The sequence below is a fragment of the Apostichopus japonicus genome, chromosome 16 (genome assembly GCF_037975245.1).
Source record: "Apostichopus japonicus isolate 1M-3 chromosome 16, ASM3797524v1, whole genome shotgun sequence".
Taxonomy (NCBI): domain Eukaryota; kingdom Metazoa; phylum Echinodermata; class Holothuroidea; order Aspidochirotida; family Stichopodidae; genus Apostichopus; species Apostichopus japonicus.
The window spans coordinates 3282684-3310186 of NC_092576.1; the positions used below are offsets into that span (position 1 = coordinate 3282684).

At 35.4% G+C, this 27503-nt stretch overlaps 3 protein-coding genes across 3 annotated transcripts in view; 2 read left to right on the forward strand and 1 right to left on the reverse strand.

Moving 5' to 3' along the window:
• LOC139983724 (uncharacterized) overlaps nt 1-4540 on the forward strand; it is a 28885-nt gene extending 24345 nt beyond the window's left edge. The window contains exons 12-14 of the mRNA XM_071997456.1: nt 2771-2818; nt 3783-3808; nt 4284-4540. Coding sequence (XP_071853557.1) covers nt 2771-2818; nt 3783-3808; nt 4284-4329 — 120 coding nt within the window. The 3' untranslated portion in view covers nt 4330-4540. The remainder of the gene's footprint in view (nt 1-2770; nt 2819-3782; nt 3809-4283) is intronic.
• Nucleotides 1-27503, reverse strand: part of LOC139982444 (epithelial sodium channel subunit beta-like) — a 131071-nt gene that overhangs the window by 49995 nt on the left and 53573 nt on the right. The gene's annotated exons all lie outside the window — the stretch shown is intronic.
• On the forward strand, nt 12498-15946 carry LOC139982447 (uncharacterized). Its single transcript, XM_071995321.1, has 6 exons — nt 12498-13468; nt 13692-13900; nt 14460-14536; nt 14785-14843; nt 15278-15322; nt 15869-15946. Exons 1-6 carry the CDS (start codon nt 12806-12808, stop codon nt 15902-15904), a joined length of 1089 nt encoding a protein of 362 aa, XP_071851422.1. The 5' UTR covers nt 12498-12805; the 3' UTR covers nt 15905-15946.

The following is a 27503-nucleotide window of genomic DNA, read 5'->3' on the forward strand; positions in this document are numbered from 1 at the left end:
ATCTCCAAATGCTGATAACTCCGCAACCGAAAGTTGGAACTTATTCATACTTAGCATTCATGTGTTGGTAGATAGTGGGTATATGATAATGAATGTTCAAGTTGATATTATGCATATTTATTAGGGGGCGGAGCTTAAGCTGATTTTCACCAAAATATATTGTAAACACAGTAACTGAACAACGACAAGTTGGATTGAGGTCATACTTGGTACATATATGTGCCATAGTGAGTAGAAGAGCCCTAGTGATTTTGGTGCTCATCTCAAGAATATTAATGAGGTCACAGGGTCAAATGTAAACATTTTCAGAATTGAATCATACTTTGTGTGAAGGTGTTGGTAGATAGCGGGTACATGATAATGTATGTTCAATGTGATATTATGCACATTTATTAAGGGGCAGGGCTTGAGTTGATTTTTGCTAAAAATAGCTTGTAAACATTGTATTTTAACATATTTAGGTAGGTCCACAGTCAGTGTAAGAACCTTGCTGATCAATTTAATCAACAATGACGAAAGATTGGGATTATAATCTCAATTGGCAAGGAACCGCAATAAGCCAACTGGCTTTCTGGTTATTCTTTGCCGAAGGCCGAAGGTATTTATGCGATGGTGATGGCAAGTGTGCATTTGTATGTGACGCCTTGGCTTGTAAACACGATATATCAAGAACAAAAAGTTGCCTGAACTTGAAACTTTGTATGGAGGTAACACTTGGTAAATAGATGATCTCTATTGTTTTTCATGAAGGTCAAGAGAGGTCAAGGTCTGAAAACCTTGTAAACACGATATCTCTAGAAGTGAAAGTTACTTGAACTTCACACTAGGTTTGTACGTAGCCCTTAGTGATTAGATGTCACCTATTTAAGGTCAAAGGTCATTCTAGGTCACCAGAGATCAAAGGCTGAGAACTTTGTGAACACGATATCTCAAGAAGTGAAAGTTACTTGAACTTGAAACTTGGTTTGTTGGTAGACATTGGTAAACAGATGATCCCTATTGTTTTTCAGTGAGGTCAAAGGTGAAGAGAGGTCAAGGCATGAAAACCTTGTAAACACGATATCGCAAGAATTGAAAGTTGCTTGAACTTTAAAATTGGTATGTTGGTAGCCTTTGTGGGGCAGATGATCCCTATTGTTTTTATGGACGTCAAAGGTCGTTTGAGGTCAACAGATGTCAAATTCTGAGAAATTTGAACATGTGAAAACTTCAGAAGTTGCTTGAACTTCAAACTTGGTATGTACATAGCCCTTGTTAAATACATGTCTACAGATTCCCTTGAGGTCAAAGGTCAATTACAGGTTACCGCCAGAATAAGTCTAATTATGCAGAAGTGCAATTTGTTCGACGGTTAACCCTGTTTGCATAGGTATGAATTATCACGTCTGTAAGACTTGCCATCTCTGCTCAGTAATTCAGATCGTTGGGAAATCTTGTATCTAAAGTGTATTCTCGTATTGGCAAGGAATCACTAAGTCATTTGATGTTCTAGTAGTCTGACTTGATATAGAAGAGAGATTCCTTCAAAGAGAAACTACTTTTGATAAATTGTTCTAGAAATTAAATAGACCATGTCTTCCCTACACTTAAACCATACAAACATAGGTATGCTCCTTCATTAGAATCTCAGAGTTACAGAGCCACTCTTAGTTTACAAATTAAGTAATACCATACATGTAAAAACAATGCATATTAACCAAGAATGATTTAAGAAAGCACTGTAACCTCATTGTCGAAGAACCACCAGCTATCCAAATTGTGTCCATCCCAACCTATTATGCCTACAGAACGTCAACACTTCTTAAAGATCTCCTTCTGAGATCACATTTTGCAACAACATCAGATGATACATTAATCAGGGAGCTGCTACTCTAAGTACTTAGAGGAGCAGCTCCCTGCATTAATCCACTAATAGATGCTTTGAGTGTTTTAACTATCATAATTCAAAAAATACTATAACACCAAGATAACTGAATAATTCAAGCAGACTGAATAAAAGTAAATTTGCTACTGATTAACATCCGCTTACAAAAATGTAATAGAGCAGAATAGATGTTCTGAGTGTTTAACTATTCGAAAGATCGAGTATACCAAAGATAACTGTTAATAATTGAGCCTCCTAAACTTAAAGCTGCTACTGATTAAGCTCCACTTAAAGTAAGTTGAATTTCAATGGATTTTGCAAAAACGATCATACGCCATGAAAGTATATTTTATTACATCAACCTGTTTAGTTTTATAATGGAAGGTAAAATCCACATTTTGTAGCTTGCCCTTCACTTGTGAAATTTTTGATAAAACTATTCAAAAAAGTGTCTGACTGACAACTTGCTGATGGTCCAGTGGAAAATAAATTACTTTTGTCACTACTGGTCTCTTGGTGGGGACATTAACGAGGATATCAACATAAGTTTATAGCAGTCTTATTTATGGCAACACTATAAAGTAGGTTTGGTAAAATTACTGACAGTGTCTAAAATATAGGCAGGATAAAACAACATACATATTGCAGGTCTTGGACAGCACTTCTTGTTTATGGATCGTAGAAAGACCTATTACCTGTAATGGTTATATTGTTGTGTGGTTTGTTATCATAGACTGTATAAAATATTTGACAGGATCATATCTCTCAAAAGGACTGCATGAATAGGTCCTTATTTGAATGCTGTCTACTCGTAATGTGAAATGTGTGTCATTATTCTCTGTTCACTCTTGATAAATATATAAATATTTTTTTTAAAGTAATAACTGTTAATTTTATTTTTTGCAGAACAAGGCTATTGGAGACAAGCTGACTGATGCTGACTATACTGAAGAGGTAAAAGTTTGAAAAGAGCTTTGTTTTCCTTTGTGAATCTTCAACCATGCTGGACATTTGCAGGTTTCTGAAAACTTGAAGTAGAATCATAATATATCAGTTTAAACATTCTGACTAGATTATTACATTGATACGTACTACGAAAAATAGATGTAAAGTAGTTTGGAATTATCAAAGATATCAATACAATGGGTGCAACATTTTAATGGTTATGCCCACTTATCTGGACATCAGGATTTATCACTCCACTTTAACTTTCAGGTAAGAAAGTATTGCAATACTCTGCATTTAAGGCATTGAAGACTCGCCCCAAACCACGTGCGGCCATCTGAAAAAGTTAACTTTCTGTTGCTTGCAAGTGACGTTTTGTTCGTGTCGCTACAAAATGCAGACAGTAATGAAACGTGATACCTTCATTGTTATCTTTAGCTGGACCTGAGATGTCCATCGCTGTATCGTTTGTATACTGTGATGTGGATATTGACCGCAGCTGTATGTACTGACTGTACACTAGTGTCTAATTACCGACGGTAGCAAGCTGTGTGTGTATATATTTTCTGGGATCGATGGTGGTGTTTAACACTTCTGTTACACCACATTCGAAACTAGGTCAAATTACGGCATTAGACGTTTCTTTTTGCGCGAGTCTTCACACCCTTTAAGTACTGACTGAAATTGAAATGGAAGTGTCTGAGTGTTCCATCATAATGTAGGCTGAAAACAAATAATCCATAGACATGATTAGTACTGTGGAAGTTCTAACAATCTGTCACAATTATGTATTAACAGTCTGCAAATTAAATGTTTATTGAAAATATTACCTCAAACTTCGTCCATCGACTATACAAAAAAGTAAAATATTCTTCATAAATTCAAGTTCTTCACCCTGGGAGCAATTTCTTTCAGTTATTAATTTGATGTAAAATACCTTATAGTTTTCTTATTTTCTTTTTCTGTTGAACAGGTTGGAGCATTCAGGGAACACTATAGGTAAGACAGCATATTCTATTAATTCACTCATAATTTTTTAATTTATACAGGAATGCCAGTGTTCAGTATCACATACTTATGGGTACTTTGAATTAGTGTGTGCAATACAAACACTATTGCACATCTAATGATGTGTATCCAACTAATAATATACAAGTGCAGACAAGGGTGTGATTCTTTGCTGCTAGTTTTCAGGATAAAGTAGAATACTTTTTAACTAAAGCAGAAGGGTAAATATATGCATGGACATTTTTATGGATTAAAGTTAAATATATGAACTGTTTCATACTTTAGATTACTGTACAAATGCCACGATGGTGATTTGCCATCATAAATTGTTTTATTCCGCTCTCTTTATGAAAGCATTATGATATACATGCAAGAGACAATTGCTATGATGGATAGTTTATTGAAGTTGGTATATTGTTGTCCAGTATTTATCACATACCAAGTTTATTAATTGTTTTCTCCACAGAAATCGTCCATGGCAACAGGAGAATAGAGGGTCTGGGTTAACCTGAATAGCTGTTGGAAGATTCTCATTTAAACATATATTGAGACAAGTCTCTGGTTATTACATTGCTGATTCATCACCTCTACTAACTCAGTAACTTACCCTGGAGTCTATCAGAATTTCACCTTCTTGAACACCTGTTGTTCAAAAAGCAACTCAAGAATGTGATGTATTCAAGTTTTTCTGCTTTGAAAGGTCATCATATCGGTTAATCTCTTACAAAGTATCACCAATCATAAATAACTCATAATACTTTTTTCCGTCAAATATTATTAAAAATCTCAAGGTAAAAGCTTCAGTTAAGTAGCTTCTGTATGCAATAGTAAGACATTGTTCTATTTACTTTTAATGATCCTTTTGGATGAGCTAACTGTTTGTGAGATTCCACTTTGGTTATTGTTTATATCGTGCCATCATTTCTTTCATTTTGAAAATATTTCTATTGTACTATTTAATTTTACATTAGTTTTATTTTTAAAGAACATTAATAAGATTGGTACTATTTCCACTATCGATCTTGTTAACTAAACAATATTTGGGGGATCCGTGGGGGAGTTGGTCTCAAGAGAAGTCAAATCCTCTCAGTTTTTCCCTAACATCTACAATTCCCAGATTACAAAAATGGTTCAACTTCACCCACAGATCCACATCTAGGCTTTCTACACGCTTAACTTAAAGTGAATTCTTCCTGGTAATGTATTTCTGTGCTTTTGAAGTGATTCAATAGAACCCCCACCACAGGATACACATCAGGGTTTGGAGTACAGTGAACTGGAATTCATCTCTGACATGCAATTTTGAGCTGAACATTTCTTTACAAGAGAACAAGAAATACATCCAAATGATAGAGATTAGAGTAATTTGTATATATGTATCATAGTTTCTTTTATTTTTACACTTCTTTTTTTTCTTCAAATATGCTTCAACTTCTCCACTGCTGGTTGCCACACCTCCTGTACTCCCATGGGCCAATCACAGTGTGTAGTTATAACGGTCAATTCTATGGGTTTACTTTTCAAAGCCTTGCGTGGCCAGTCACTGAAGTCAGTTTCAAAATTGCTCTACCCCCACACCCACACCCCTCTGTATAAGGGATGAATGTGCGTCCCTCTGTATTTTAAGCAGGTATTATGTAAAACAAAGTAATTGTATTTCATATTTACTAAACAAGGACTTTGTAATTGAGAGAGATAAAACTCTGGTTGGCTGAGAATGGATTACATATATGGAGTTGAAATCCATTCTACCTAGCTGATGGAAAACCACACTTTTATATATTTTTCTCTTAAAGTGATGTATGAATTAATGTATAATTTTATGTAACCTTTACTCCCGGAAGTGGATAACTGTAGGAAGTCTGTGATGTCATAGTGGTAATTGTTTCCTCCAAACCAATTTTTTTGTTCTCTCATTCTTAAAATGAGATACACCTGTGTCATATATTTGCTCAGTTTTCACACTTCTCATCATTTGTAACTAAGTCAACATGCCACCTAGATAACTAAACTGTTATTTTTCTCATTGGTTATTTGAATTTTACACTATAAAGAATATCAAAGGAATTTGAGGGTCCAATTTTATTATGAAATCATTTAAGTGAGCTGTTCCCAGTTGCATAAAGTTTCACCACTTCTCCACAACAAAAACTGTTTTAGGATGCTTTGAACTAAAGAAACAGTAAATGTCCAGTAATTCTACCATGCACACAGTGAACTCAGCTACCAGAAAATGCATTTAAGTTTATCTCAATGTCTTTTTATGTGAGTCGTCTCGAACAGCGCCCACGTATTCGTTTCTGTCTACATGTTTGCTGTTAGAGAATGGTTTAAAAATGTTTTATCAAATGAAAACATGTAAATTAAAATTCACATTTTACTCAGAAAAAAATGAACTACATATAACTTAAAGGCATCGAAGACTCGCCCCAAACAGCGTGCCGCCATCATCAAAAAGTTAACTTTCCATTGGTTGCAAGTAGAGTTTTTCTGTTGTCGCTTAAAAATGCAGACAGTAATGAAACGTGATACCTTGTTATCTTTAGCTGGACCTGAGATGTCCATCACTGCTATGTACACTGTGTTGTGGGTATTGACCGCAGCTGTATGTACTGACTGTACACTAGTGTCTGATTACCAACAGAAGCAAGCTGTGTGTGTATTTTCAGGGATCGATGGTGGTGTCTAACACTTCTGTTACACCTCATTCGAAACTAGGTCAGATTACCGGCATTAGACGTTTCTTTATGCACAAGTCTTCACACCCTTTAATATGAGCTCATTACGTATTTCTTTTCTCTTGCTATTCTTCATATTAGATATGATATCATTTAATTTTTACCTATTTCCAACAATGATATACCTAAGTAAAATGGGATTCCCAGTTGTTATATTCGCTTGTTAAATTAAGTCTCCTCTTTTGCTGTTAAATTAACACCATGATTAATTAATAAGTTTCAACAATCAGGCTCTTCTTTAGGCTTCTCTTGTCTTTGCTATGGAAGACAGATACTCATAATTCCTGATTGAATTATATGTAAATAATGTAAATTAATAATCATACGTACCTATATCATCATCTTATCTTAAGCTGTATATTATTTTTCCGTAAGAATAAGTACGCTTGCTCTCCTGTCAATAACAACTGGACTCGGTGTTCATACATGCATACTGCAGAATTATTCAACTTTGTTAGACCTAGCTTTGTAAAAGTACGAGTATTTGTTTAGAGTTAAACGCTTTTGTTAACGTTTCAAATACCAGCTGTTAAAATAACCTCAACAAACTGACGTCACGGTCTTACGATAGTTTTGATCTGTGTAAATGTTGCATTCACTCTGTGTGATTTTGTAGATTATAAATAAATGAATATATATATATATATATATATATATATATATATATATATATATATATATATTTATATATATATATATATATTTATATATATATATATATATATATATATATATATATATATATATATATATATATTATGCGGGAACGTCACATTTGTTTATTGTACTCTTTGGTTGATTTCTTCTAATGTACTATTTCAATGCAATCAAACACTACAATAACTAATGGAAAGAAAAACAAAAGAGAAGTATCTTGTTTTTATTTGCTTCATACATATATTATCGATTATTATATATAATCGATTATTTCATTAATAAATTTAAAATAATCAAAATGAATGATTTGCAACGATGAATGGTCAAGCAGAAAGCTAATTAGTACATAAAATGATGCAAGAAAAATACTGCAGCTGTGCGACACGTATACACGTATGGTGCATGTGACGCAAATTTTTATAAAGATTGGACGATCACTTTCAAAGAGTGATATAATTATCCCTTCGAACCATTGAGCCCATTTTTAAATGACTAATGTGGCACTCATTAAATTTCCATGCAATAGAGCCAATAACACGCACTCAGCTACATAAAACACATGACTTTCACTACTTTAATGTGTAAAGCAAGGGAACTGCAGCCCGACATCATGTTTACGATCAATCCATTCTGTCTCAAAGCTCTTCGTCGGAGTCATATCAGCAAGGAACCGAGCCGCATTACGAAAGAATCCAGTCATTGTGAACACTCATTTTAGCGGAACATCTATTACTCACACCGTTTAACGACACGGTACAGATATCACCATTGACACGATGCAGTTGACAGCGGTAATTCAGCTAAAACTTGGCAAAAGTCTGTCGCGGACTGCAGGATGTCACATCCCAGTTAAATGGAGCTGGGTAGTTGGTAAATGTCAGATGTTCACCATACACAACATTGAAGTCATCCCCACCAGAGCGTCACTTTGACAGCCAGCGTCGTGTTGCATTACCAAAACCATTACGTCGTCACCTGTAATCGATACATTGGACTGTGCTCCAGTTAGTGTCAAAGGAATCATGACAGCCTTGTCGTCATCGGAAAATATTGCGAGGAACAACAGTCCGTGACGTTTAGTAGAGACACAGCATCGTGATGCCCATGTAACGACTTTCAATAGAGACACTATCTCTGAGTCTGTTATTCATCTCAGCCTCCAATGTGCGATCCGTAATAGTTTTGTAGGTAACTGTCACTTCGGCGAATTGAGACTAGTCAAACGAATCACGTGGAAGGTCTTCAGCCACCCGAAGGTTAACCTCTTAAAAATGATTAAGAAAACATTACTGAAGTCATAATGCATCGCAGAGACAAACACTTACGACAATAAGAGCCGACACTTCCCTGAGAATTGTTTAAACATGTTACCACAAATGTTTACATATAATCACTACAGATCATTAAAGTTAATAGGCTACAGACCTCACGGAACACTGTGGTACTTCAACAGAAAATTGTATAAACAAAAAAAAATGATGAATAATGGAAAACCAAACACAATAAGAACACGACGAAAAATGACAGTGTTTTTATTTAACATGATATCGTAAGTTACATTCATTGTAAGAATTTTGGAATGTTCCTATTCATTTTAGGGCTCAATGTCAGCTTTTTATCTCTTATATCAATTACTTTGCCAATTTTAATACAATTCATGTAAAATGTTTAAGTTTTTCTGGAATTAAGTAGTACTGTCCACTGCATCTTCATGATTCGACTTCCCGCGTTTAAGTTAACACGCTATACTTCTTTATTGGTTGTTTACATTCTTTCATATAAAGTTGACTCGTTTTCTCTCTACTTTAATACACAATTATACTGTTCGTGTTAACGGTGCTAATAAATGAAAGTGAAATGATTCAATGTTCTCAAATAACATCGATCCAAATAGTCTTACCGTCCAACTCAATTAATGTAGAGGTATTTGTGGGAAAGTTTCGTATTGTTTCGATATGCACATCGTTACCGTACTTCATTCGATCAAGTTTTCTTTCAGCTAACCAAGTTGAAAATTTTGAAATTTTCCATACTGACGTTTTAAATGTGAATAATACTAATAATTCGGCAACACAAGCACAAATACAAAACACTTTTGAGTTTACAGACTGAAATTGTTAATGTCTTGCTAAAGTAAACATGATATGCGAGATTGCATTTTAATTGTAGATATCTATTATCGAGGTACAATATACACAAAACTTCACAAGTACTTCAATCCTGACCCATCTCACCCCTCTATATATTTTTTGCCACTCTTGCTGTTAGTCTAAAATGGCTCAAGAACTGTGTCTAGCAAATGATGATAAATATTCATAATTGAACACCCGAATTTCAGTCTCCTTCAAATGCCGTTTTAATACACAGTTGTCTCGATTGGTCACACACCAAATACTGTGCCACTAAAAATGTTTTGACGGAAAGTTGTGCCCGTAAGTTCTTAAATTAAGCTATATTGGCCTGGCTGAATCATGACTGTATTTATTTAACTGACTGATATTTAACTGTGAGCGGGATTTAACTGTTATATATTTATATATTTATATTTGCTTTTTTTTTTAATTTCAAATATTTTTTTTTTGTTTTCTGTCCTTAGTATGTACACAGCGACTTTGATAAAAAATAATACGGCGATTTAATTGACCAATACTGATTGGTTCGCTGGCACGCAGTGTTATAATATCTGTACGGTGGTTTTGTTATGATTAATATATAGCCGAAGTCTCAAAGTATATTTGCAACTTGAGAGAGATGTAAGTTGGTTTGATTCAAGGTGTTAAAATTCTGGAGTCTGTGTGGTTGCTGTAAGTCCATACCGTTATTACTAGCTTAGTTAAAACTGTGTAAAGTCAAAGGTATGCTTACTAAAGTTAACTTATTGTTTTAATAAATCTCGCCTTCTTGTTAATGAGCATTGCTATTTAAACCACTTTGGGACAATTTTCTAATGTTAATACCACTCTATATTCTGGTGACCAACATAATACTTTTGAGAAAATGGAACGTTTAAGAAAAGTCATCCAAGAAAGAATCTGAGAATGCAAACACAAACTTCTTGATTGATCAACTCTCAGCCCCATTCCCATTGCATCGAGACTGTGACTGTGTGTTCATCGCTTAATTTTATCACGAGTCCCTAACAAAGATATACCTTTTAAGAAATGCCAATGGCAGCTTGACCGGTTCGTAACGTTTGTATGATAGAAAGAAGGTATTCTCGCTGTTCACACTGTCAGAATGAGACTGTGCTTTGAACGGTACAAGGAAGTATATACAGTGACGACAGCGTGTCATATAACTAGGTCACGTGGTAATTCACTGAAAAAGTGGATCCGCAAACAAAGCAAACAAATAGAGAAACTTGTTCAATATAGACAGGTACATTGTGACCGGCCCATGCATGTAGTGCAACATTCCTAGCGCTTTAATAACGAGTTTAACTAATATCCAGTGCTTGTATGCATATCGTAGTAATATTGTTAGAGCGGCTTGTCTTGAAATATACCCACACAGTCAAAACCTGTGCTATCCGGCAAAGTAACAGCTGATTGCACAGCAAAATGGTGCACAGAAGAAGGGTTATTGATCTTCCTCTCTCCCTCTCCTTGTATCTTCCTGTCAAAAGTTGCAACCTACAGGAGAATATCAAATTGAAGCAAATTCATAATTTCCTCGTCTTCCATAAGTTGTCGCTTTGCGTTTTACTTGAGTGTTTCCTGATTCGTATGAGTTGTATCGTCGTATTGCCTTTCATTACGTGTAACCGATACACGTTTATGTAAATGGTAATCCGTACACAATCTCTAATATTTCATAAGTTGTCTCAGGTCCTTCGTTATTCCAATGACAGAAAGTGCCTATCGATATTATCAATGATGCTCTGTTAAAACCCGTCGACGAGACGCCAACACGTTACTATTACAAAAGAGCTATTTATCTTGTTGCAAATCTCTTGCGTATTTCCTTTGCTCTTCATATCGTCATTCCTTTACAAACCCGTGCAGTGTTATGACCATACGTGCGTCGACCGATCAGTAACATGTTTGAGAGCATTAGCGTGCCTAAATTTTGTACATCCTTTTTGGGTTGCAATTTGTCTATTTAAAAAGTTATAAGACGATGCCCTTCTATTGGATCTCTGAAAATTGCGAAATTTGAACAGCTCCTCTTAGTATTTTTTGCTTAAATAAAATCACATAACCCTAGCGTACCATGTCCTCTTGCGGTTTTGATATAGCTAAAGGTCATGCGTTCAATATTCTGCCCAAAAGACAAAAGGAAAAGAGTAACTAAACTTTATTCGATGGAACGTTTGATCATATAGCGTTTACTTATCGCTGTATAATATATCAAAATGCAGAATTACTAATGGTGTGACTTATTATGTTGCATCTTTTGCTTAACTTTGGTCACTCATTATCGATTGCCTTGTAAATTTATTTCAGCTCATGAGCAAATATATGTATAAAGGATTAGCGTGACCAGATCCCTACATGCATAAAACTCAAATATTAACATTACAAGTTTGATAAATTTGACAAAAGTATCACATCGTTCAAACACCATATATAATCCAACTAGTCGTTGCCACCACGCCTAAAGTGTACAGAAGCTATGGCCCGTACATACTTGTTATAGATGTCAGGTATCAATTGTTATTTTCCACCTATTGGTTAAATAAACTTACATTTGAAATAACCTCCTACTCTAGCCTTTTATATCTGTTGGTTGACATGTTTTAAACAGTGTTAATTGCAAATTAATAATAAAATACATAACATCGTTTACTTGTAGATGATGTATAAATTCGCATTGTACTACCTAAGATTTGATGCTAATTGCATATAGTTTATTTACAAGCTTTGATATATAAGATTCTTTCAATATGCCTTTGTTTATGACCTGCACAGAAATGGGATAAAAGATGAGAACAAAACGTTTGTTAATTGTTACATTTATTATTATATATGAAGCCATGTAAAGAGGTGATTGGCAATTTTGACTGTTCAACTTGCCCGTGATTGGTCTATTGGTGGACCAAGGTCAAGCTTAAATGACGTGCAAGTTATGATAGTAATGAAAATTTGTGAACTGGTAGGAGTGACTTCAATTTATGAATGTATTAAACAGTCGTTACAATCTGACTCAAAACTAAATGATGATAACATTAAAAGAGGTTCTCCGCCAAACCTCTTCTGTGTTATTTGTTTTGGATGTTGTCGATGAATATATTGATTATGGCAGCAAAGTAAAAAAATGACATTTTGGCTATCATTGAAGAGGAAATTTTCCACACTTTGAAGTTGTCCTAACCACACGTCCACCAAGTGTACCGGAGAGATACTCAAAAGATGTTAAACGTATCCGTCTAACTGGATTCGACAGGGTTACTCAAAATAAGTATCTTCGTAAAGTTGTAACGAAAGATGATGATGATGATGATACAACAGAGAGAATCAAAGAATCTCTTCAGGATAATCCCATTCTTGAAGATCTCTGTCGAGTCCCATTCTTCTTTATTATATACGCACATATTACACATGCTAACGACAGGATAAAACGATATACGACAATCACGGGTTACTTTCGTAACATGATTTCATGTTTCCACGACCATTTCAAGAGAAAGTTTCACAAGCACAATCAACATACACACGTTGATGAGGAGTATAATCATACGAAGCTTAACGATGTAGCTTTTGAAAGCCTGATTGGATATTCCACTGAGTCTTGGACTAGAGACTACCTCCGTAAAATTCTAGGAAACGAATTTTTGGAGCAATATTTACGTATTGGAATCTTTGTTGAAGTTCGTGAGAAGAAATCTGCAGGTGCAAAGTTGACAAGTATTGTCTCAAGAAGAGTCAGATTTAATCATAGTTTGTTCTGTGAATGGTATGCGGCAAATTACGTTGTGGATGTTATTGCAAAACTTGGCAGCAAATTTGAAACCTCTAGTGACGAATATTTAATTGAATTGTTAGAGGATTTATATCCATCTGATTATCAACACCTTTATCGATTTGTCTGTGGAATATACCCGGACGTAGCTAAACACATTGTACACTACATCCGAGGTATGGAAGGTAGCGAAGAATTTACCATTCTCTGTCTCCTGGAGCAGATTGGGAGCAGTCACGCTGTTATGGAAACTGTGAAAGAGCTCTGTTCTAAACCCATCCATTTATCACATGTAGACAGCAAACTGCTCCACAGGTCAACGCTACAAATACTGGCTATAGCCTCTCACCATAAGGTACGAATTAAAGAAACCCTTTACATAAATCTTATCTTCTTACCTTAACTTGCAATATAAAACGATATTATTTGATAAATATTGAAGTGGTTTCCTTGCACAAAGGTAAAATAGGAACTTTGTTATGCTGATCAGTGTCATTATAATAGAAGAGGACACACATAATACTTCACTTAAATATTAGCCTCTAATATTACTTAATAACACATTTTCTGCATCTCAGGTTACAGTATCACGTTTAATGCTGCATGAAGCCATTGACTCGGTGGATGTTTCTAGAAATGAAATTGTACTTACTTCCGGCCTTCGTCTATCATCTCAAACTACTCTCGGTCAACTCTGGATTGAGATGAGTGCCAACGATTGGACAGAGAAAAACTTGCAGGATCTTTTCATTTATGCAGCCAGCTGTGAAAACTTAAGCTCAGTCGCGTAAGTACTAACTTCGTCAGTGCATTTTACAAGAATTTCAGTTTATTCACAGACCTTTCTAGAGAATTATCAAATGCTGTTTGTATTAGCATGTGTTGGACAGCTTTAGAAAGTGTCAAAACAACATAGTGGGAATTTAGCAATCCGGGTTCGTATGTTCGATTCCGTCATCAACCGATAATTACCAATTAAGTTACTAAATTAATTATTGTTCTGCTCTCGTAAACTGTAAGTAATGCAAGATTTTCAGCACCCATGGAGTAGACCAATAATATAACACGTTATTTAATGAAGCTGTTAGATTAACGACCTACGTTGATAACATGTGCGTGCTCATTTACAGGCTTAGCGCACTGTCGACAACCGTTTTCTGACTGAGAAAAATCATAGAAGGAAATGAAATACCAGTAATAGTTTGAGATCGTGTAAAGGTTAATACATATCCTATATTTAATATATTTAAAGAAACATTATTAATCCTTAATTGAACAATTTGTTTACATATGATATTATTTTATATGGATTCAATTCTGTTGTATGTCTTTCTTTACATCTATAGATTTTCATTCTGCTTAATGCCTCGTCGTTTTAGTGACGTTTCCAGTCTATCAACGCTTCATGAAAAGAAAGTGCAAGGTATTTGCATCACATATCATTGTTATTGCCAGAGTAACCGAAAAAAAACATATACCTGGTAATCTGTATTGATATAATACTTCCTAGAAGTTGTATATGAGTTGAAAATAATAACAAACATCTGTGTAAAGGCTTAGTGTTATACACTTTTTTATTTGCAAATGATGTTATCATACGGTGTCATACGTTTAATCATGATATTTGTGTCTCTCGTATAATTAAGTCTACGTTTTTCTATTAATTTGTAGTTCTGTGGTATCCTTCACTCGTCTCCTTTCGTCTAAATCTACAAACTGGTTTTTGGGAGGTAAGACTGTATACCAAACACAATAATTTTCTCACTCTAAATACATAATTAAGTATAAATATTATTGTATGTCATGTTCATGGTACCTTTTTTGTTATTTTTGTTTTATTGTATGTTTTAGAACTGCCAATTATAAAACGTTATCATAAGAGTATACAAAAGAACGAACGAACGCCGTCTTCATCTATATCAAGGATCGCAAGTATGCGACGGTATATTTACATTGTAATATCAACATTCTAGTTAACATCTACAAAGTAATCATATGGTAATACGGAATGCTTTAACCAATGACTTTTTTCGAAAAATTCACAAACCATGGCTTTAGGAAATGCACTTGAGTTATAGGGAGACGATGTTTTCACTTGACAAAATCTTTTAAATATCATCGCTACTTCGAAAACTAAGCACATCATTTCTGTGTCGTTTTATAGCACACGAGTGGCAGCCAAATGACAGACGAGGAACTTGATAGGGAGGTAGGTGAAATAGTTTCAATACTGCTATAATATCCTTTGCTATCTGTTTCAGGATTGTAGGAGACAGTCCCACATCACCTCTCGTTGTACATAACAGTTTAATGTAATGTATATGTAAAACGTATTTATAGAAAACTAGTCACTACATATCGTATCATCCTGCACGGAAGAGAGTACATTGATAGTTTTTCAGTTAGCAGAATAAATGATACGTCATAGGCATTAATTAGGTATTAATGAGTTTATTACAGACAGATTGTAATAAGAAACAAACATAGATACTCCGTCTCCATGCTTCTCGCGGAAGTGATTCGGTCTTATGCTTACATCGCCGCCGGATAATCAGATAAATCACTTGTGTTATTTAATTACCTCACGTCATACGCGGTGATGATTCAAATATCCGTATATATATTGGTATAATGCTGAGTAAATAAACAATTTGCTTCTGGTCATAAGTAACATTGTTTACAAGAATGTCAAAAGTGTACTTAAATGTATAAAAATGTTAATATAATTTTATTGATTTTGTTTCTTTTTTTTCAGATTACAATGTGCAAAGAAATGTATCCATCCTTATAATGGGCATTGACTATTATACAAGGACGCAGTGTAATTATCTTCTTATATAGCTGGAACATGACTACTAATTGCAGTTAACTATTAATTTACTTTCTATAATTCAAAGATGCAGTAGGGTTATTTTATTTATTATGTATCTCTTAAGAAAGTTAAATTTGATTTCAATAAGAAGGGATTTACACCTAAGAACACCGACTTGCTCTCAGAGTGATGAAGTCATAGTTTAACATCCGTAAAAGACTGGAACAATTCAACACGACTTAAAGCGACGCCGATGACGACTGACGAGATACCTGAATTGTTTTCCAGAACGCTTTCAACATGTTCAATATTTATGATCTTACAGGGTGAAAGAATCGTTGATGATCGGTTTTACATTTAAGTCTGGAGTGCTGTATCTATGTGGTCAAGTGAGAAATATGATATTTTGAGATTGGCGAATGATATTTAACTCAATCATCGTGATGTTGGTTTTGGTGACTAGGATGGCTCTGTGTTTTTGTCGTAACGATGATGTTTCTGTTATTTTCAGTGCATATAAGTGTAAGCCTTTCTTACCGTAATTTCCAAATTTATGTTCTGATTTGTTCCTTCATTGTATAAAAGATTGACCATTACACACCCTAAATAAGTGTGTAGTTTAAGTTCTGCAAGAGAATGACTTATCTATCAATTCCATCTCTATGCTAAGAAAGCGGGTTATTTAGCGATTCGTTTTTGTACCTATGAAATAGTTTACCAGGCCAATATCGAATTATGTTTAATGACTTAACAAGCGCTCTGGTACCATGTGTGGTATGAAAAGGACAGTTTTAGTTCTGGATGATGATATTAAGTGGAACATATTCTAAGCATTGTGGTGAATTTTTAAATGTATCTTTATGCTCGAAATTACGTTAGGGCTGAATGCTTTGTACCAAACTGAAATTGAAACAAAGCAGGTGTGATGTAAGAAGATGCTCACTAATATATACAACTTTCTTTGACGAAATTGGGATGCCTTAGCATATGAATATTATAGTATGTGAGGTGTTGATACTTCACAACTTCTTAAGCAAAGTTGGAATCTTATCCAATCCAAGGTCAAAACAACATCAATTTAACAAAACAAATTTGTTGTCAGTTTGCAACTATGACATCACAACTGTTTGCTTCAAATCCATTTATGGTACAAACTGTGACAATGTTAACTCTCAACATCTCAAAAACGCCATGTAGCAAATTTCACCAGTTTGCTTGGTATATGTTCCTTTTTATTAGTCATAAACATAATTTCTTCTGGACAAACATATTAAAATAAGATTCCTATGTTCTCATATTAATCGTGGTTTATTTAGATCTTTAAATTAAAGGAATTTGATACTACAGATTGCATGTCTTTAATATTTACCATAAATACACATAAAGTACACAGAGTATAAAATATAGTACTTGTCAAATATTGTAAAGACATTAGCGGTCTCGATTAATGGTTTAAAGGAACCATGTTGTATCGTCTACTCTTGCCTTTTCCAACCTCTCGCATAAAGGTTCATATAAAGGAATAAACTTAACAAGATACTTTCTTATTAAGACTCCTCCTTTTATGGAGTAATACAAATGTAACATAAAATGCAGCTGATTACGTAATCGTTCGAGATATCTACAAAGAAATAGTTCTGTCATTTCTTTGTTGTTGTGTAATTGGTCTTTGCATTGTTTAAATGTTATGACTTACTTCTATTCTCCAGATGGCTATTAATACAAAATCTGGTATAAACTTCACCTACTAACGTAATTACACAACTGATGAAATGACTTCCATACACTCTAAAAACAAAAGAGTGAACTTTTCACTCTTTTCACGGAGTGAAAAAAATTTAACTCCAAAGGAGCGGAAATTCACTCCATTAGACAACAGAAATCTTCGTATTTCAAAGCTAAAGTACTTAATATTCACTCTTTACAAAGGAGTGAACAAATGAGCCAATCAAATGCTAAGAACGCTCACTCTTACTTTGGAGTGAAGGATCAACCAATCAGTCAGTACGCGTTTCTTCGAATACAGAAATATTTGTAGTTACGCCATTTTTTTTACTCGTTTGCCTTCGCTCGTTCTTGTCGTTTTACATCTTAAAACATGTCAGTTTCGCAGTGGCTTGAAGAAAGCGGATTTGGACGTGATGGTATTCAGTTGTTTGGAGGTAAGGTTAACAAGCAAATGTTGAAAGAACGTGAAATTATATAGAATTTAGAAGGTTGCCATGGCCGCAGGTCGTCGTTGCCTACAGTCGATTGGCTAGGCTCTTAAACGTTACGCTTAACAGTGTAGCGGAAACATTTAACATTAGGCTTGGTACCATACACATTAACACATTGGCTAGTTGTTTGGAGGCACAGGCATTCGTAACGTTATGTAGGTGTATAGTATATAAACACGCCTACATAACGTTACGAGTGCCTGTGTTCGGAGGTAAGGCCTATGCCTAAGGCTAATGTTAGGCCTATGAGTAATGGGCCAGAAGTTAATGCAGCTAAGGTCAAGGAATTGTTTTTTCTTAATGAACGTTTTCCTTAATGATTTTTTGTTATTTCACGTATCAAGATGTAACGTCACAAACTGAAACAGAGACAGCAGAATTACCAGGTTGTTTTTGGATACATTTATTCACAGGTGGAAAATTCGGAATAAGGGGAAATTTCCTGAAAGAAAATTACAAAATAATAGTAGAAACAATCAACTTCGGACGACAAACAATTGCAATGTTCAATCACAACTATCATGAATAGCAATAGCTAATAATATATATGTATGTCCCTCTTTACAAAGTTCAAAAGGTCTATATCAATTTAACCTCAATATACGGGAGAAAAATACTACATGGCATTAAGGTTAAATAGCATTTACAGTACAAACAATTCAGGTATGTTTATGGTCCTACGCAGCTGAGAAAGAAACTTATGCCAAAAGATTGCATGACCTTCTAACCCCTTAAAAGCGAATATCCGAAGAGAGTTACAAATGCCTATACACAGTGTATGGACATAGCAAATGAAACACCCTCCAAAGCAAACACAAGATTCATCTACTTTAAGATGGGTACTATCTGTGATGTTGATCGAGTAACTTCTTCATTCATAGTACAGACAGCAATGAGTAATAATGTAGAAAACCAGTCAGGGTCTGAAAGGAATATCAATAATTAACAACGTTGCCCTTTACCAGTTAATTATACAACAAAGATGTATCCCCTTTCACTATTTAATTCACAAGGGAATACAAAATTAATATGGACAGAAAATAGAATTAATCTATCAACTGTGTTGGAAAATCTGAATGATTGCTTACAACAGGGATGTTAATGGTCCTATGCAGCAGAGAGAGAAACTTATGCCAAAAGATTGATTGAACTTCTAACCCCTAAAAGGGAATATCCTAAGAGCGTTATATATGACTACACACAGTGTATTGTTCTGTTAGTGCAGTACCAAAGGTAAGGACCATTTGTTGTGTTTGGTGTAAAGGTTATTACCCTTCCTGCTTCAACTGTTGGATAGTTTTTAATAGACAAAATTGATAGTGATGTAAAGACGTTATTTTGTCAACTAAAGTGTACCACAGAATTATAAACTAAAAAAATCTGTCCATTATATCCATAACTACACATTTTTAACTGGGTAATAATGATTTGAAATAACTTTGTCGTTTCAGGTAGGCTGTGTGCACCAACGTTGGCCAATTTGTTAAGGAGAAGCCCCTGAAGTGTACCCAACCCAACCCATTTTTGATTCAACAAGCTCACCAGTTTGGGACTCCATCACAGTTGCAATTGGCAGGATTTTTAAATTTCATTTGTTTTAATATTCATTTTGCCATTCCATTAACAACATTTTACAATTATATTTTTGAAGGGCTAATATTTAAGGTGCATAGTAAGACCAGATAAGGTAAGGCCAAAGGTTAGGTCTCTGAATGTTTCTCTGGCAAATGTGTGAGCATTCATAGATTCAAAGATTAAAGGTATGTAGACAGGTAGCTATTACTTCAGTTGAAATATCATAACCCCCCCCCCCCCCAAAAAAAAATAAAGTATATTTATATATATATATATATATATATATATATATATATATATGCTTTTTTGGGTGGGGGGGGGTGGTTTATGATATTTCAACTGAAGAAATAGCACCCTGTCAGAGGGGTTATGACATTTTGCTATCAAATTTTGTCAGCTTAAAATTAAAGTGGATATTACTTGAAAAGTGCAGCTGCTATTTTGACTTTTTCAGAGACCATCTTACTCAGAATTTCATACACTTCTATATGAATGGGAACTTTGACCTGTCTGTTTACCTTTAAATTCCAACCTTGGTTATTCTTTATTAACAAGTTTGATAGTTTTAAGAAGCATATGAAGGTATGTTTTATTCATTACGTACTGCTATGTTAGTAATTAAAAGGTTTAATTTAACCTTTAATGAATGATGCATTCTTTGTAAAGGAATTATTCAATAGCATATTATGAACTCAAAATTTAGACTACTTGACTAACTTTCTATTTTGATATATTTTTCATTCATCTTTATTACTTTACATGGTACCAATTAGAGCGGGAGCCCAGAGGGTTTGGTTAGCTGGGAAGGTAACCAATTGCCTTGTACGTCACAATGTTCACAGTGCATTCCTGTATATGAAACCAGACGACTGGCAAACCGGCTGTGGTGGGTGTGGCTGGGAGAGCAATTTTAAAGTCACCTAATAGCTAACCTAGATCAGCTTTCATGGTAACCACATCAAAGTAAGTACAATGTGTCAGGTATGGCCCCAAGAGCAACAAATGGCCATCGCCAGTAATTATTGGTGGTGGGGTACCCCTGCCAGTCATCAATAATTGACCCCTCACGGCTGACCTAGGTCAGCTCACGAGGTAACCAATTGAAACCTACTGGAAAATGATGGTTAGGACTTCAGATACAAGGGATGGGCATTGCCAGTGATTTTTATTGGTGGGGTACCCCTGCCAGTACAACCCCAAAATGCCCCTCCATTGTCCCAATTGTCAATTGTACTAAAAACAGTGAACAAATTAAAGTTTACCTCTAATAATAGGTCTTCATATAAAGTTATTACACATACTGACATAGGGGAGGGTTATAAAAAGTCATAACTTCTTTCTTTCATGGCATGGAAGTTTTTATTCACAGTGGTTATCGAGAGGTCAAAGTCAATGATCAGAGTTTATATATAGTCCGCTCAAAGAAACCAAGTTTCAGGTCATAGGTCGTAGATTATTGTTTTATGGTTTTTCACAAAAAATGTCCCCATGCTAAAAGAAATTGGAATGGCAACAAAAATCACAAACAGTGAATCATTCACCAGATTAATATATTTTTCCTTGACCCCTGGAAACAGGCTGGTGACACTGGCATGGACCACGTGTTTCAATCAGACAATCACCTTGGCATTAGTAAAGCTACGGTAACTTGAACGGACCACTTCAGAACAGCTGAATGAAATGAACGTAGACTGTCAAGAACATACTTCCTGAATAACCACACAGGTTGTATTCAGTCATTTGAGGCCACCTATGAGTGGTTACACTGTATCTGGGGTGTTTCGGGGAGTCTTGGGGTGTGAGCTATAATATAATGTGAGACAGTGGTTGGAGATGTTGGGACAATGGACAGGGGTACCCCACCAGTGGAAATTACTGGAAATGACTCTCCTTAAATCTGGAGTACTACCTATCATTTTCCAGTAGTTTTCAATTGGTTACACCATAAGCTCACCTAGGTTAATAAGGGGGGGGGGGGCGGACTCTGGCAGTGGTACCCCACCAATATAAATTACTGGAAATGCCCATCCCTTACATATAGAATCCTGCCAATCATTTTCCAGTAGTTTTTAACTGGTTACATCATGAGCTGACCTAGGTCAATGACGGGAGGGGCATTTTGGGGGTCTACTGGCAGGGGGACCCACTATTATAAATTACTGGAAATGCCCATCCCTTACATATAGAGTCCTGCCAATCATTTTCCAGTAGGTTTCAACTGGTTACTTCATGAGCTGACCTAGGTCAATGAGGGGATGGGCATTTTGGGGGTCTACTGGCAGGGGTACCCCACCAATATAAATTACTGGAAATGCCCATCCCTTACCTATAGAGTCCTGCCAATCATTTTCCAGTAGTTTTCAACTGGTTACTTCATGAGCTGACCTAGGTCAATGAGGGGGAGGGGCATTTTGGGGGTCTACTGGCAGGGGTACCCCACCAATATAAATTCCTGGAAATGCCCATTCCTTACACATAGAGTCCTGCCAAATCATTTTCCAGTAGTTTTCAACTAGTTACTTCATGAGCTGACCTAGGTCAATGAGGGGAAGGGCATTTTGGGGGTCTACTGGCAGGGGTACCCCACCAATAAAAATCACTGGCAATGCCCATCCCTTGTATCTGAAATCCTAACCATCATTTTCCAGTAGGTTTCAACTGGTTACCTCGTGAGCTGACCTAGGTCAGCCGTGAGGGGTCAATTATTGATGACTGGCAGGGGTACCCCACCACCAATAATTACTGGCGATGGCCATTTGTTGCTCTTGGGGCCATACCTGACACATTGTACTTACTTTGATGTGGTTACCATGAAAGCTGATCTAGGTTAGCTATTAGGTGACTTTAAAATTGCTCTCCCAGCCACACCCACCACAGCCGGTTTGCCAGTCGTCTGGTTTCATATACAGGAATGCACTGTGAACATTGTGATGTACAAGGCAATTGGTTACCTTCCCAGCTAACCAAACCCTCTGGGCTCCCGGTCTAAATGCATCTGTTTAAAAATTGGACACTCTTAGACTGTTTTCAGACGCCACCATTATTTTGAACTTTGAAACTCTGTTATGAGTACCCTATAACATGAAATTCTTTTAGGTGGGTATTGTTTTCAAAAAGCAAATTGAATTGTTGTGATCCAATTCCCATAGTTAAAATATTTAGATATTTTTTTTTATTTAAATATATTTACTAGTGCCTTAATATGAATTAATAATACGTGGTATGTACTGAGTTAATTTCCTTTCAAATGTTTGCATAAATTACTATTCTAAACCTAAAAGTGTTGCCACCCAGAGGGTTGACGGGTTTAGATGTACATAGGATGGAGCGTTTAATTACTATCTGTCAGGAATTAACCATTTTGCTGTAAAATATCGGTTCACCAGTCATAAACAGTAGTATCCCAGTGTGATTGTTGTTCTTCATACATTTTTCACAGATTTATAAAGACGCCAAAACGAGTTCGAAAATGATAAATGTTTGCATATTGCAAATTGAAATTGTAAGATTGAGTTATTTGCAAAAACATTTTTGAGGTATTGCCAGCACACTCTGGTACATGTTTCATAGACATAACTAGAATTATTTTTTAATTATAAGAAAATCACATTTGTATGAGAGGAACATACAAGTGGGGTGAGTGAATCATTCATTGCATATTTTTGTGCCTTTGTATGTTTGTAATTTTGCTTCATTCTGTGTTTGTATATGAAACTTGGTATCATTTTCACTATTTAATATATATTTAGCACCATAAATTGTTGTCTTTGTCCTTTTTTATATTTGTTAACGGTGTCTAAATCTAGTTAATCGTCTTATCATCAGCGTAGTAGCCCATTCCATTGTCTTGATCTTTGGATGCATCCTTGTTTAGCAATATTTCTGTGAATAGATAGGGCCTTTCCATTGAGTCTCAAACTCATTCTATCAATCCCGTCCCTCAAAATCAGCTGTAAAATATCATTAACTCTTTAAAGAGTGAAATTCACTCTTTTAAAAGAGTGATTCTCACTCTTTCTAGAGTGAAAAAGCCCACTCTTTCAGAGTGAATAGCTCACTCTTTGAAGGAGTGAACATTCTCACTCTTTTGAAAGAGTGAATTTCACTCTTCATGGAGTGATCACTCACTACACTCTCAGAAAGAGTGAGAATTCACTCCAAACGAGTGAAAATTCACTCCTTTGTTTTTAGAGTGTATATAGCCATGTATTTACCTCTAAAGCAAGTTCTTAACTATTTCCAATACTCTGACCTCTTAGCAATGAAGAAAAAAAAACATATCTTCATCATTAAAAATTTAGACATGGATTCAGGGCGTACCTACTCGTTTGTAACACTTGTTCGTTGTATGATATTGGCTAATATTCATAGTAAGGTATGCATGAAAACGTAAAATATGTTTACTCTTATTAAATCTGTAGTTTTTTTTTTTTGGGGGGGGGAGGGTGTGGCAATGGACTTTGCCTCACTTGGTGGTAAGCAATCTGTATAAGCACACACTCATATAATGTCAATACTTTATTATCTGTTTATTATCTTTAATAGAAGCAGTGCTCGGTACTGTATGGTACAGATTCAAAGACGGGAAGAAAGACATATCTTAAAGTTAAATGTATAAACTGAATATTTAATATTCATTTAAATGTCGCCAACAACTCTCTGTATTTTGTTTATGACGTAGATACTTATCTAAAGACAACATTTGTTTCTAATAAGAAGAACTCGGCGTAACTTTAATAGTAAAACATGTCGTTTTTATTTCTACTACGCCCATTCATTGTGTGGTGTTTTTTATATATGAAATGATGTTACTGCAATTGTCCTTTCAATAGCTTCATTGTCCAACATATTGAACTCACTAACTATTGGCCTGTGTCTCGCGATGAATGGACCAATTAAAATAAGATTTTTGTAACAATGCAATTAACTTAATCACTACTCTTTAAGAGTACAATAACACACTATTGCATGGACTCAGTCTGTTTATGCAAACGACATGATGCAGGATAAGATATGAAAATATTTCCATGCATCTCGTCCAACATTAACAACCCATATGTCCTTCTAAAACCATAATTTTTGACGATTACTACCGATCTAGTGTGAACTTCTCCTGGCAAAATGTCACAAACTCGTCCCATCACGTGAATTGTTTACCTTAATACTATATTTAACTCTAAATATGGTTGTTCTTATCTAAGGAGATTCGTTTTTATTGACTTTGCGTTTACAATCTTTTTGAGACGAGCGATATAGCAAATATTTTACCATGGTGTGAAGATATGAGAGCTGATATAATCATATTGACGAATATTAACTCGTTGAACTTTGAGACTTTCTTAAGCTGTTCGTGCAACAATGCAAGCAGTATAGCGTGTATACCATTATAAGGCGAAAGACGCAAAGTTGTGCAATGCAAACGAGATTTGCACGGTGCATATAAATCCTTTCAAAGCTTACGAGAAAAACTTGATAGTAATGCATTCTTTGAATGACTCCTGCTACCACCCGAAGCCACAACCCCCCCCCCCCCCCCCTCCCCTCTGGAACCAGTCTTAGGTAGATTAGAATGATTTAAAGCTGAGGTTTTTATTCAAACCTGATCGTCATGACATGAAGCCAGGTATGTTACATAAAAATGAATTGTCACATTAGTTATCCAAGTTTGCTCTCAAATTTCCCAAAAGTTCAGATATTTTCCAACCGACGAAATTTAAGACAATTATGCTGAATGTGTGATACAAAAATAGCCTGTTAGTGAAATCTTCAATCTTGATCTTAATCTAGCGGTCTCCGAATATTTTCATGCCTATTATTATTATTACATGCTTTGATAAACTGGAAAATGCACACATGACATGAAATATATTTACGTGTCACATGACTAGTCACAGTTTGACAGAATCGAATACGAACGCCACATGAAGTACTGCCTTTCCATTGTCTTTAGTTTAAAAACTCCTTATTTATTTATTGGTTTGTTTTTATTGCTGATTATTAAGGCATTACATTGGAAATTGTCTTTTAGACGAGCCCACAAGTAACAGGTTGGGCGGGGGATGGGGGTGAAATATTACAAGGGACTTTGAAGCTGGTGTGATAACTTCATTGGAGCCGTATGAGTGCTTTCGCATAATGTGGGTTAAGTACACTACCATTTGCTTTGAGTTCATAGGCAGACAGAGACAAAGATCTAGCGGCGGTCAAGTAGATGGAGTTACAAGGGAGAACACTTTAAGGAAAAGAAATGTACAACAGCTTAACGTATTCCTTGGTCTCCTTTTATAGTGCTTTTCAAGCACAAAAAATAAATAACAGAAAGATTAATTACTGTAATTTCGTTTCTAATGAATTATTTGGATAAATATTTCCCTAACTCTTTATCCATGAACATGTTTTTACAAAATACACGAGGACGGTCAAACATGTTGGAGAGAAAATTGGTAACCTTATTTGAAACAATTGTATGTATTTTATTGATATTCTCGTTCATGAAAGTCATATATTTCAAGGTTATAACTGTATGGTTTGTTACGAAAAACAAACTGCTGGTAAAAAAACAAAACAAACATTTGTATATCTTGATTTCGAGACAAGCTGGAGTTTCGTGTGCGTCAAATAGTGGACCATGTCTTGCCTCCTCTCCCAGCGCCATATACTTGCCAAACTAAGCAAAAAATGTCTCTCAAGCGAAGTATGTGTCGACTAATTGAATTAAGGTTTTCTTTTTCTTAAAAATTTTCTGACGAGAAGAGTGTTAGGACGTAATGCGATTATAATGGTAACACATGTGCCGTTTTTTTTTCTGCCGTTTTTTTTTTTTCAATTTCATTCAACTTATTGCTTCACTGACATACATCAAGGGAATCGAAGCAGAGAAGGGTTGAAACGATCTATCTTGTATGGCCTTGCGTTGTGAGAAGGTGATCGAACATAACCTTTTCCTTAATTTTTATGATTTAACACATGACAGTGGCGGATGTAGGATTTTAAACAAAAAGCCGGCTGTAATGTAGGAGAGTGGGGGGTCTTCCTCGAGGAAAAAGTAAATGTTAGTCTTGAAATGATGCATTCTGAGACATATTAAGGCTGTAAGTTAGATCTATAATCAGGTGCACAAGCAAGTACTAAGAGGTTCTTTATTTATTTACTTTTTCTGTATGTGGCTGAAAGAGGGCGAGGGTGAGGGTGGGGGGGGGGGGCGGGAAAAGAACCTGACATCCTCTGAACCTGATCCTACATGGTGTATGATATTAATGATTACATATTGCACAGTGAAAGGATGAAAGAAACATTCTTCAAATAAGAAACACCTTTACTCTGATGTAACTTAAAGTCGATCAAATATTTTCTAATGAGGATTGAAATGGCTTAAGTAAGAAAATAAGGAAAAGTGACCGAAGAAGCAGGCGATAAAGAAGTGTATGTAACACATTGTGATAATTGAGGTCAAAGTTAATGCACCACAGAGTACAATCATGATTATCACCTAACCGTGTGGAAACCGTTATCAAGAAGTTTTCTAAAGTTCGTTGTCTGTTATCAGGTTTTACATTGTTATTAGAGACAATATGCTGATTCACTCTGCAAGTTTCGTTTTTGATGGACTTTGTTCCCTTAATATTTTGAGGTAGTTAATATTTGGTGTCGTACCTATAAACTCAAATATTGAGCATCCAATATCAACACGTTATCATTTTAATATCTATATGGATATTGTACCAGTGTACGGCAGGTAAGGATCCAACCCATCAGTACAGTGTCAAAGGTCAGCATAGCGTCAT